The sequence below is a fragment of the Pistacia vera genome, unplaced genomic scaffold, assembly GCF_008641045.1.
Source record: "Pistacia vera cultivar Batoury unplaced genomic scaffold, PisVer_v2 Contig570, whole genome shotgun sequence".
In the NCBI taxonomy this organism is placed as follows: domain Eukaryota; kingdom Viridiplantae; phylum Streptophyta; class Magnoliopsida; order Sapindales; family Anacardiaceae; genus Pistacia; species Pistacia vera.
In genome coordinates, this window is record NW_022196413.1 from 1,169,617 (window position 1) to 1,181,850 (window position 12,234).

General features: G+C 35.6%; 3 protein-coding genes across 6 annotated transcripts; all 3 read left to right on the top strand.

Annotated features, from left to right (window-relative positions):
* The first annotated feature begins 1,340 nt into the window (after positions 1-1,340).
* Positions 1,341-4,299, top strand: LOC116108931 (probably inactive receptor-like protein kinase At2g46850). The gene is given in 3 exon segments (XM_031395167.1): positions 1,341-2,100; positions 2,663-2,746; positions 2,967-4,299. Coding segments are annotated over 3 exon segments (1,917 nt in total). The 3' UTR covers positions 4,040-4,299.
* Positions 4,300-6,866: 2,567 nt separating this feature from the next.
* LOC116108899 (soluble inorganic pyrophosphatase 1) lies at positions 6,867-9,514 on the top strand. The gene is made up of 9 exons (XM_031395144.1): positions 6,867-6,942; positions 7,304-7,429; positions 7,532-7,560; positions 7,924-7,989; positions 8,079-8,186; positions 8,734-8,799; positions 8,887-9,007; positions 9,120-9,201; positions 9,312-9,514. The coding sequence occupies exons 2-9, from the start codon at positions 7,306-7,308 to the stop codon at positions 9,352-9,354; spliced, it is 639 nt and encodes a 212-aa protein (XP_031251004.1). The 5' UTR covers positions 6,867-6,942; positions 7,304-7,305; the 3' UTR covers positions 9,355-9,514.
* Positions 9,515-9,629: 115 nt separating this feature from the next.
* Positions 9,630-12,123, top strand: LOC116108898 (soluble inorganic pyrophosphatase 1-like). 4 transcript variants are annotated; one of them, XM_031395139.1, is made up of 9 exons: positions 9,630-10,309; positions 10,569-10,695; positions 10,782-10,810; positions 10,935-11,000; positions 11,092-11,199; positions 11,299-11,364; positions 11,449-11,569; positions 11,665-11,746; positions 11,839-12,123. In XM_031395139.1, the coding sequence occupies exons 1-9, from the start codon at positions 10,247-10,249 to the stop codon at positions 11,879-11,881; spliced, it is 705 nt and encodes a 234-aa protein (XP_031250999.1). In that variant the 5' UTR covers positions 9,630-10,246; the 3' UTR covers positions 11,882-12,123. The 4 variants fall into 4 exon arrangements, with proteins under 4 accessions (XP_031250999.1, XP_031251000.1, XP_031251002.1 ...); XM_031395140.1 differs by having other exon boundaries at positions 10,572-10,695; XM_031395142.1 differs by having other exon boundaries at positions 9,630-10,412; positions 10,572-10,695; positions 11,839-12,120.
* The last annotated feature ends 111 nt before the right edge of the window (positions 12,124-12,234 follow it).

Here is a 12,234-nt window from a genome sequence, read left to right on the forward strand (position 1 = left end):
ACGTGTCATTACTTATTTAACCTGATTTAAGTTTGTTATTTATTTATTCCTTTTCAAACTTAAAATATACATATAGATACAATGGCCTTAAGACTAAGTAGATGCAATAAATGTCATGATAATAATCTTATTCCTGCTAATAAAATATTTATCTAATCCCATTCCATCATATGGAATAATATATGATTGTTTAGGATTTGACAATATTTTAACATACATGAACCATGTAGTTGTATCATGTATGTTTGAACATAACTTAACATTTACATGTGTATATGGTTATTCCAAATGTCATGATTTCTGCAGGAACACCAACTTCTGTAGATGTGGATTTCATTTAGTACAAGATTTGTAACTTTTCCATGATGGACTCTTCCTCAATTCAAACTTTTTGACTTATTCTTACAATTGGACCCACTAATTAACCATCAATGATCCATGAATCTTCAATATGGGTTCTGGTGGGTGATGCAGGAAGCAGCAACGCGCACTCAGATCATACCAGTCCACAACTTATTGGGCCCGGACCACATGCTGATAGCCTGATATTGTTTTATTTACCACTTTCTTAGTCAATGTTTTAAAGATCGTGGCACGTAGCAAGCAAATTTTAGTATCCCAAAACAAAGATTAAAGCAGAACCGAGAAAAGTATACCCAAAATTTAGCACTAAAAACTATAATCACCAACGCATAAACACAGATGTCACCACCCAGTAACCCAAAAAGCCGCTAAGATACCCACCACGCGTGGCGTTCAAGGGCTTTGGAGCTTGAAATTCTGCACACACATTGTTTATAGTAAACTAAATATTTTTTTAAGATAACCTATAGATCTGACATTCCGTAATTCTCAAACTACATACATACATTATTACAATAAAATTTCTATTATCAATGCTCCAAACCCATTATACATTTGATTATTTTTATTATTGTAACGATGGTATTCATTTATTTATACTATAGAGAAAGAAAAGATAAATTGAAGTGCTAAACTCATAGGCCACGCCCCACAAAGCACACAATTCCATATGGTACGATATAAACGAGCTGTAACCCATTCCTGAGACCAATCGTCTCCTCTTCCCCAACTTCTATGGCTCCCTCCAATCCAATGTATCACCATTCTCACCCCCCGATATTGCCACGTGGCCTTCCGGGTCCTCCTTATTGTGGGTCTTATCTTGACATGGCACAACACTGCTCCGCTAACAAAAAGGCTATGAAAATGGAAGTATCCACATTTAACACTTTAAAACTCACTTCTCTTCTTCTTTTAAAACCTTTCCTTGAGATATATTCTCTACACACTGTATTTTGTTGAATATTTCTTCAGCAATGTTATCCCTGTATTTAACTTCCTTTATTCTCTTCTCACTTCTTCATCAATCAACTATCTCCTTTTCACTTCAAGAATCTCCACGGCAATGTCAACAAATACAATTCAATGAGAAATGTGGTAGCTTCAATATCTCTTTTCCATTTCACTTAAATAACTCTTCTTCAGTTTCTACTGCTTTTAAACTATCTTGCTTGAATTCAACTACCCTATACCTCAACATCGACACTCAAAGATATCGAGTGCTTGAATTCTTCACTGATGGAGTGCTAGTTGACTTTCCAGAGATCACTTCTTGTCGACAGTATAATGATTTAAATTCTTTTGGTTTCGGAAGAAATGAATACTTTGGTGTCTCGGTTGACAATGTTATTGGTTTATATGATTGTGAAGATTCTTCTTTGTGTAAAGCGGGTTGTGAAACAAATAACTTGCCTGGTTGTGATGGAAACAGTAAAGGGTCACTTGCCTGTTGTTATCCACTATCTGATCACAGTGTATGGCACGTCGGAGATGGCTTTTCTGTTTTTTCCAAGTTTGGGTGCAGGGGGTTTTCGTCTTGGGTTGTTTCACGTGGAACTAATACTGGGAAGCGTGGCGTAAAATTAGAGTGGGCTATTCCTAGAAACAAATCCGAAGGAGTTTGTGCTAGCAATGCAATTATAGTTAATGCCACAGCAGTTGAAGCAGGTGTCAGGTGCTTCTGTCAGGATGGTTTTGAAGGAGATGGATTTGCTAATGGAATTGGATGCATAAAATGTGAGTAGCTTTTCACTTTGTCTTCCTTGTGTTAAAGCTTTTTACCATCATTTTCATTTTAAGCATGATGAGAATTGACATAGTTGTCATTTGGGAAGCATTTGTTCAAGTGAGCTTTGAATTTCCTGGATTTTCGAGTTATAACATGTATGGTTTCTTTGTAATTGCATTCGCAAACAGGGCTCATGTTAGCATAGAAGATAAAGATATAAGATTGTTATCAAAGTTACTGATAGGACCCGATTCATTGAATTCATTATTAGTGCATCTCATTCACATCATTAAAGTAGCCCATGTCATTATTTTTTATGAGATGATCATCATGACAAAGGCAACTATGTAAACTACTGTTTAAAAAAAGTTGGGGAATTTTTCTAATTAATAACCTTCTTGTAGAAGCCCTCAGCTATCTGAAAGAGCCATAACTGAATCTTTTGCTTTCTCTGTTGTGTCATGTTCCTTAAAAGCAAACTTATGTTGGTTCATTTATAAACATAATCGTGTCCAAAAATAGTTTTAAGTGACAACATTGTCCCATGTATTGGAATTCTTTTTTTGATAGCCTGCATCAAGGATGGACGGGAAGCATAAGGCAAGGATTGTTTCGCCAAAAGAAAAAGTGAAAAAGAAGTTGTAATTGTAGCTGGTAAGTAATCACAAGATTGACCCTTCTGTGTTTGACATTTACATACGAATGGTGGTAATGAGATTTGTTTTGGTAACTGAAAATTTTATGCACAGAATTTCAGTTTCTGCTTAACTGGTAAAACATAATTGAAACTTCACTCTGATCCAGTTGCATTTATGACATTACATAAATGACATTGTTCTCTAAAATCATGTACCACGCCATGCTTAATACGCAGGTGTTCTTGCTCCAGCCTTCATCATTGCTTCCTTATTCGCTCTCTTTTGTCTACTGAAACGACCTGGTAAAGCCGGTGCATTTGACCATGAGCAGGGCCATTTTCACAGTACAATTTCATTCCGTAAAGCTTGTAGGACTCAGTTGTTTACTTACCACGAGCTAGATGAAGCAACCAAAGGATTTAAAGACGGTCAAAAACTTGTAGAAAGCACAAATGGTTCAATTTATGCTGGGGTCATAGGGGATGGTTCACATGTAGCTGTACACAAGGTACGATGTGAGAATGAAAGAGACCTTATACAAGTGTTGTCCCAGGTTGAGGTTTTGTCAGCAATTTTGCACAGGAATTTGGCCCGTCTCCTTGGATGCTGCATTGACTCTGAATACAGCCCACTAGTAGTCTATGAGTATCCTGCAAATGGTACCCTGGAGGAACATTTGCGCCAAAGCAGTGAACACAAAACTGGCCTAGATTGGTATAAGAGGTTAATCATTGCTGCTGAAACAGCTAGTGTTCTTGCATTCTTGCAGTATGAGATTTCTCCTCCCATTTTCCACCAATACCTCAAATCCGGTTACGTCTTTCTAGATGAAGATTATTCCGTTAAAATAGCTGGGTTTGGATTACTAAGCACCGGCCCTGAAATTGGGTCTAATTCATGCAACAATCATGAAGGTTTGCCAAGTCAACAAAATGATGTTTATGATTTTGGTGTATTACTTCTAGAGATAATTACAGGCTCCAAACATGTGGACCAGCCAACTGTAGCATTGCAAAAAATAAGAAGTGGGAAGCTAGAAGAAATTGTGGATCCAACTCTTTACTATCATGAGCAACCGATTTTTCGAAGAGAGCAGATAGAGATAGTTGCAGACCTTGCAACTAGGTGTTTGTTATTTGGTAGAGATGGCAAAATTGGTATGATTGATGTTGCCAAGGAGCTTATACACGTAACAAAAGAGAGCATTGATGGCGGTAGTAAGAGGGGACCTGCATTGGAAGAAACATTTTCGAATTCAAGTCTGCTGCAGATGATATCAATGTCTCCAGACTCTATATATGTGCCTTGAATTGCCGTTCTAGATATCAGCAACAAAGTGACTAGTCCATTTCACTTTCCTCAAACTTATTGCAGTGTCTGTGGTGTCGGCTAACATTTATGTGAAAAATTGTCGCATGGAGTGGATTAGCAACTTGTATTGAGTTATGTGCTGCAGCTAGTTCTATGTGGTGGAGATAAATTATTGTGAGGTTATGCATACTACAAGCAAGCTGTAGTTGTATTGTATGTATAGAATATGGATACTTGTTATTTTATTTCTATATCTTTGCAATGGCTTTAGTTTTTAAACAGAGTTATGTCTGTGTCATCAATTGTATGATAATGAATGTTACCTGATTCTGCTCCTGAAAAGATTTTGTTCTAGTTTGTTCACTATCCATCAACTATGAAAGGGGATTGAGTTAAAAATATTGAAAAGAAGTTGAATTTTTCTTGTAGAATTATTTGTTTCAATCAAAGATGCTTTCCCACTCAACTAGCACTTTGATAAACGAGTAGGATTAAAGAAAAAGGCCATCAAAAGATCCACAAACACCCCACCCACGCCACGGCACGCTTCAATCGTGAGTCGTATGACTAACACAAGAACTCCATTTTACACTTTTTTTTTATCCGTTCTTCCTCTTCTTCTGCTTCTTCTCCTCTTTTCCTTCTCTCTTTCTTCTTCTCTTCCATATTCTTCCTCTTTTTCTTCTCTTCTCTCCACCAAATTCTTCCTCCTCTTCTTCTTCTTCTCTTCTCTCCACCAACTGCTTCCCCTCGCCATCCCCACCAAAACCCTAACGCCATCTGGCCGCGCCGCTCACTGTCATCACCCAACAGTCTTCAGGGTTTACCTCAACAATTTTTTCTTTTTATTTTATAATACATAACTAAAAAAAGTTTATTGCTATAGGGTGAAAATGATTTGTGTACAAACATAATACTCGGATCTTTGATCAATAATCATGTTCATGTTGAGAACTATTCATTTCACTTTTTTTTTTTTTTTTTTTTAAGATGCACATGTCTTTAATATTTTTCTTGTGTTTTCTTTAATTTTCAGGAACAAACGAGGAGCAAACTGGTCGGGGTTTTGGTGGGGATGGCGAGGGGAAGCAACTAGTGGAGAGAAGAGAAGAAGAAAATGACAGAATCTAGAAGAGAGAAGAGAAGAAGAGAAAGAAAAGGAAAAGAGGAGAAGAAGAGGAAGAATGGGTAAAAAAAAAAAAAAAAAGTGTAAAATGGAGTTCCTGTGTCATAATGGAAGAGAGATGAAGAAGGAGGAGATGGGAAGGCAATCAATGCGGTGAGTTGAGAGAAATGAAGTTTTGACGCTTTTAACTTTAAACTTTTAAAATGAAAGAAAGGGTGTTAGATTAAGAGTGATGCTATGGGTACTAATGGATGAGTACTAATATGTGTACTAATTAAAGCATAGTACTCGTATTATGCGCATAGTACGAGTACTATGCTTTAATTAGTACACATATTAGTACTCATCCATTAGTACTCAAAGTATTATTCTTAGATTAAAGGCGGATATCTGAAATAAATGTAACACGGTATGAATTTGAGATTTCAGTAAACCTCGTGTGAGAACATGTTGTTTTTTGCTCTAATTATATTTATCCTTCAGGTTTGAGTTAAATAACTTGGGCCCAAGTCACTGTTTTTTTAATAAAATATTAAATTTTGTTTAATTAAATGAAAAACACTATGCTTACTCACCACTTGTACTAACTGCCATACAACCTTTGTTAAAATTTTACATGGTACCCGTACTATGAGTATAGTACCAGTACTATGCGTTATATTTATAAAGGATAGTAAGATGGTTAGTAAGATGGTGAGTAAGTATAGTATGGTTCTAATTAAATTAGAAGCCCACCCCCAATTGGAAACAACAATAGTGTTACTCTTATAAAGAAACCTATAAAAGAGGCATACAAAGTTAATCTCCACCCTTCATCATTTCTCTCTCTCTCTTTTTTTCGTTTTTCTTTTGTTTTTTCCTACCTTTGTAAGCTTTTTTGTAGGCTTCTTTGTAAGGATAGACTTATTGTTGGAAACAAAGCCATGACAATGACCCCACTACAAATCCATCACGGTGAAACAATTGGGAGCGAATCTCTCCTCTTCCTATCCACCGCAGTAGGCGGGGACGGCCAAATCTGTAAACGGGAAGGGTGGGGAGGGGATGATGTGGTTGCACGAGCGGTGTGGGAGGGTTAATTCTATTAACAAAAGAAAAAAAAAAAGGGTATGTTGGACATTGTAACGCTTTCTTAGATTACAGAGAATGGCATGAACCGCCATCCTAGGAAGGGGCATAGTCCATGAAGGACCTACATGTAATTACCGCCGTATCTTTATTTTGTGCTTACTAAACATTGTTATGAACACTTCTGGATTTTTGGATTCCCATGTCACATCAATACAAGCAAAAGAATAAAAAGCCTTTTTATTATTTTTTAATATAAATTTAAAAATTATTGAAACAGGTAACGTTATTAATTATCCTTAAAAAAAGGGGTAGATTAGCATCCTAAATGTGAATGTTATCAGTCATTCATAAACAAATACATTTAACGTTCATTCTTTTGCAAAAATTCATTTTTAGTGGCTACAATCATGATAGATATTGGTTTATATTTAATTAATTCATTAATTTTTTTTCTTTAGAGAATAGAGATGAAGTTTTTACAAAAAAAAATTGGACCAAGATAGTGGATGTGAAGTGGGTAGATAGATGCCTTCAATCCAACATCAAACACGAGGCATTGCCTGTAAAAATTGACCAACTCTTCTCTTTTTTCTACGCTATAAATAAGAACTTTAAGGCTGTAGCTTAGGATCTCTGCCTCTACATTATTCTCTATTTCTCCTACCCATACCAACATATTCTTCATCTCTTCTTCAACAATCAAGGTACGTTTAGCTGTTTCTTTCTTTAATCTTTATCACTATATGCTTTCTGGATCGAAAGCTTCAACTTTTAATCTTTATACGCAACTATCTTTTGTGGGTCATAGTGGATATATTACAACTTACTTCCGATATAAACAATTGGACTGGTTTGACTCTTATAGTTATGGCTGTTCATTATTTGTTTAATATGGGTGTATATTTATGCCTATGATTCCCCAGTAACAGTAACCAAAATCTGTTTACTTTATAAAATTACAACAAGAGATGTTATTTAAGTAATTAGCTATTCAATCCAGTGACTGCATAAATTTCGTTTCAATCCAGTTACTACTGTACGTAATATTACTTGTTTTCTGGTCAGAGATGAGTGAGGAAGCGAATCACAGTGAAGCTTCGGAGCGTCCAGCTCCCCGTCTGAATGAGAGGATCCTCTCATCTTTGTCAAGGAGATCAGTGGCAGCACATCCTTGGCATGATCTTGAGATTGGTAATTCCCATTATAGTCAACATATTTGAATGCTTAGAGTTTATTTGCATATTTGAAGAGTGGGAAAGGGAAACTAATCATGTTGCAACATTTTGCATGCAGGACCTGGCGCCCCCAACATTTTCAATTGTGTATGTCTTAATTTTAGCTTGTATAAAGTAAAGATGTATGAATAGTCTTGAGCTAAAACTTGTGAATGAATAGACTAGGAAAAGGATTTCAGCAATCTAGTTTCTAGCATGTTGGTACACACTAGCATATACATTCGTAATTTCCCCCATTTGAGAAGGGGGAAATATATAAAATAGGAAACTGGTTGGAGATTCAGATGTAAAAATATATAAGCAAATCATTCGTTTTATTCTTTCTCAATTTTGGTTTGTCTTTCTCAAAGCAATAGCTTCCAAGTAATCCAAGTTCTTCATATTGAGCAGTTTATTTCAATGTCAACCTGGATATTTCTTTCTTGTTGAATTCTTTCTTCAAATTGTCAGGTTGTGGAGATAACAAAGGGCAGTAAGGTTAAATATGAACTTGATAAGAAAACAGGACTGATTAAGGTGTGAACTGTTGTCTCTCTATGTGTTTCCTTTTTGTTTCTTTCATCTCTCCGTTTTTAGTTGTTCTTACTTTTCAATTGTATGCTCAGGTTGATCGGATTCTATATTCATCAGTGGTCTATCCTCATAACTATGGTTTCATCCCTCGCACCTTATGTGAAGATAACGATCCGATGGATGTTTTGGTTCTCATGCAGGTAACCTATATCAACTTATGTATCAAGGGAAACACCTTTTAATAGTTAATTTGATCTGGTGATGGAGGAACATAATGCTTTCTCAAATATAATGGAGATTATTGACTTTTTCGCAACTTTTACATCAAATTTGCTAAGATTATAGTTCATTCTTTGTGGTCCTAAGTTCTCAAGTTATTTGCCAATATCCCTTGTATCTAACTCCTGACTGTTTCTGTAATTCCTGGTGTCTGACTGTTGAAGAAATGACAGTACCCCAATTTCTATTCTGGCTGAGTCATTTCTCTTCTTTCACTTAAAGTTTTTCAATCTTTCTAGTTTCTTCATTTTAGTTTCAATGTTTTCAAGGGTCTTGCTAGGGAGATACCGAGTAAATTTCCAAATGACTATCATGTTCCTATTGGTTCCTTTTCTATTTTTTTTTTTTTTTTTTTTTTTTTTTGTGCGAACCTTTTTAGTCTATTAGTAATTATTGTTACCTTTTCTGAACTCCCATGCTTGACTTTAGCAAAGATATCCATAAATACTTTAGTAATGATTTGCACAGGAGCCAGTCCTTCCTGGATGCTTCTTGCGGGCCAGGGCCATTGGACTGATGCCTATGATTGATCAGGTGCTCTACTAAACTTTGAGAAAACTGAACTGTAAAAATTTCTTTCATAAGATTTAGGCAATAACTGCTTTCTTTTTTCTTATTCAGGGAGAGAAAGATGATAAGATCATTGCAGTATGTGCTGATGATCCAGAGTATAAGCACTACACTGACATCAAAGAGCTTGCTCCTCATCGCCTCTCTGAGATCCGTCGTTTCTTTGAAGATTGTATCCTTTCCAATCTTACATTTAAAAGTTAATTAAAGACTTCAATTAAATTTAGATTCGCTGGGGTTGTTTTACAATGTGAAGAATATTGATTTCTTACCACATTGCACAGACAAAAAAAATGAGAACAAGGAGGTTGCAGTTAACGACTTTTTACCTTCAAAAACTGCTGTTGAAGCCATCCAGTACTCGATGTAAGTCCATCTCACCTTTGATTGCTTATTCCCCAGTCTGATGGCATATCATTCCCTTTAGTATTACAAGGTTCCTGCAGTACTGAGGAACTCCCTTATACTTGGTGCAGGGACCTTTACGCTGAGTACATTCTGCATACTCTGAGGCGGTAGACACTTCTTTTTCTTTCTTTTTCTCCATCTCAATTTCTAATGAGGGAGAGAAATCAATCAATTGAATAAGTTGGTTTTATCAACAATATTCTGGATGATATGAACTCAAATGTATTGTGTTTTGTATTTTTGAGGGTTATTTTATGCTTGTTTATTTGAACTATTTTATGACAAGGTATGACAGATGAATATCTATCCACCTGAAATATTTGATTTGGATTTTCATTCAACTAGTGTACTGGATCATTCAATTTACTTGTTAATCTTATGAAATTCATGGCTTCAGGACCATCACCATCTCAGGTTTTTCATTCAATAATCACCCCGTCTGAAACCGGACTTGTGATTAAAGCATTTGAGTACAATAATGATCTGTTCAAATGAAACAAACAATTCAAGGTACTTACATTTGATTCCACAGCTACTCCAACAACTTTTGTAGCCTCTTAAACCAAATGAACAGAACTCTGAGATTGACGATCTTTAAACTTCTTCATGATCACGGAGTCCCCAGTCTGACAATAAAATTCAAGAAAATTATGTCACGAGGATCCCCACATAATATAATTCGACTAAAGAGAAAGATTCCGCATAGATTTTGTGGAACTATTGGAGAAGCAAACTCAAGACCAGGTCATCTGATGGCAAATATTTTCTGGACTCACTTGCAAACACTTCACCACTCACTTGTAAAAGTTATTCGGAAAGTTTCCGCCTGGATACATTTTTGGGGCTCTAGGGCCGTGATATGGTTGTAATTAAATTTGAGAAAGAAAAAAAAAAATTGTACTTAATTGTAGGATCACATGGAGACCAAAAATGAACAGACGCAAAGAAATGGAAATAAAAATGTTTATTCGGCAAAACAAGTGGAGCTGAATTGGGTATTTGGATGGCTACTTCCACGCAGCATTTCCTTGAAGAATTGACCAATCATTATCTTTCGTATAGCCAAGTATGTTCTTACCATTCAAACACAATAGTCTCCGCCTATATATTGATCCTTCTGATTTCCTTTCTTACATTCATACTCCCATATTTTCCCCACAACAATCAAGGTATTTTTACTGTTTCTTTCTTTGTTATCATAAATATACTTTTCTACATCCTTCATCCTTGATATTAATGCTTTCTGATAGCCCCTCAAACTCAAAGTAAACTCTTATTATTTTATTTAGTGGATATTGTTTATTAATCATATATTTTTGGGGCAGAAGATGAGTGAAGCAGCAGCTACAAACGAGACTCCACAACGTCAGGCTCCCCGTTTGAATGAGAGGATCCTTTCATCTTTGTCAAGGAGATCAGTTGCTGCACATCCTTGGCATGATCTTGAGCTTGGTAACACATATATTCATCACAAAAAAAGTTTATAATTTGCATAGGAGACGACTGTGGAAACTAATGTCGTTAAAATTTGCGTGCAGGACCTGGAGCTCCCCACATTTTCAACTGTGTCTGTCTTCAATTTTTACTTTATAAATAGCCTCAATTAGAACGTTAAAATAAATGAGAACACATTCAAATATTTCTTGTTAATAAACTTGGAGTTGAAGTATCTTCTTTGTTGAATCGTTCAGGTTGTTGAAATTACAAAGGGAAGTAAGGTGAAATATGAACTTGATAAGAAGACGGGACTCATCAAAGTATGAACAGTTAATGTATCTGTTCCAATTTTCTTGTTTATTATTATATCTCCATGTGTGCTTTATTAAGATTCTTCAAATGTATGAACAGGTTGATCGAGTTTTATATTCGTCGGTGGTGTATCCTCATAACTATGGTTTCATCCCTCGCTCATTATGTGAAGATAATGATCCACTGGACGTTTTGATTCTCATGCAGGTAATTTATATCAAACTGGCTATCAAGAAAATTAGATAATACTTGTTAATTTAATTAGTCATATGGTATAGTGATTAATTAAACAAGTGATTTTTCTAGGAGCCAGTACTTCCTGGATGTTTCCTTCGAGCCAGGGCCATTGGATTGATGCCCATGATTGATCAGGTATCTATTGAACTCAAGTTGGAGGAACTCAAGTTTCTTTCAAGATTAAAGCAATAACAACTTTATTTTTTTCCTCTTATTCAGGGAGAGAATGATGATAAGATAATTGCAGTTTGTGCTGATGATCCAGAGTATAAGCACTACACTGATATCAAAGATCTTCCCCCTCATCGCCTCACTGAGATCCGTCGTTTCTTTGAAGATTGAATCCTTTCCAATATTTAGATTTAAGATTGCTTGAGGGTGGTTTATATTATTACATTGTACAAATATTAAATCATTTCTTAACTCATTGCACAGACAAGAAAAATGAGAACAAGAAGGTTGCAGTTAATGATTTTTTACCTGCATCCACTGCTGTTGAAGCCATCCAGTACTCTATGTGAGTACAGCTTAAAGTTACACCAAATTCAAAACTTGTTGGGGGAGTTCCTTAGCTATAATACTGACTTTTCAATCTTTTACTTTATGCAGGGACCTGTATGCCGAGTACATTATGCACACTCTCAGAAAATAGATAAACAGGCTATATCTCAGTAGACTAATCATATCCATCAGTTCGAATAAGTGATATGAACTCGGTTTCATTTCAGCAATTTTGAGGAACATTTAAATTTTGAATCTACTTACTGCAATTTTTGTTTGTTTCTCTCTTACATAACTGTAACACGTTTCTGCAATGGGTTGAAATGAAATGCTCTCTCGTTAATTCAGGCTGAGATTTATCATTGATCCAACCATAAGCGCCCACAGATGACAAAACTGCGATTGAAGTCATAAAAATACAAATAAAACAATTTGATTAGGCTTTCCTTATAGATTGTTTTGGGAGATTTTTTTAATAAGAACATTATTCTCAACATTTAAGCA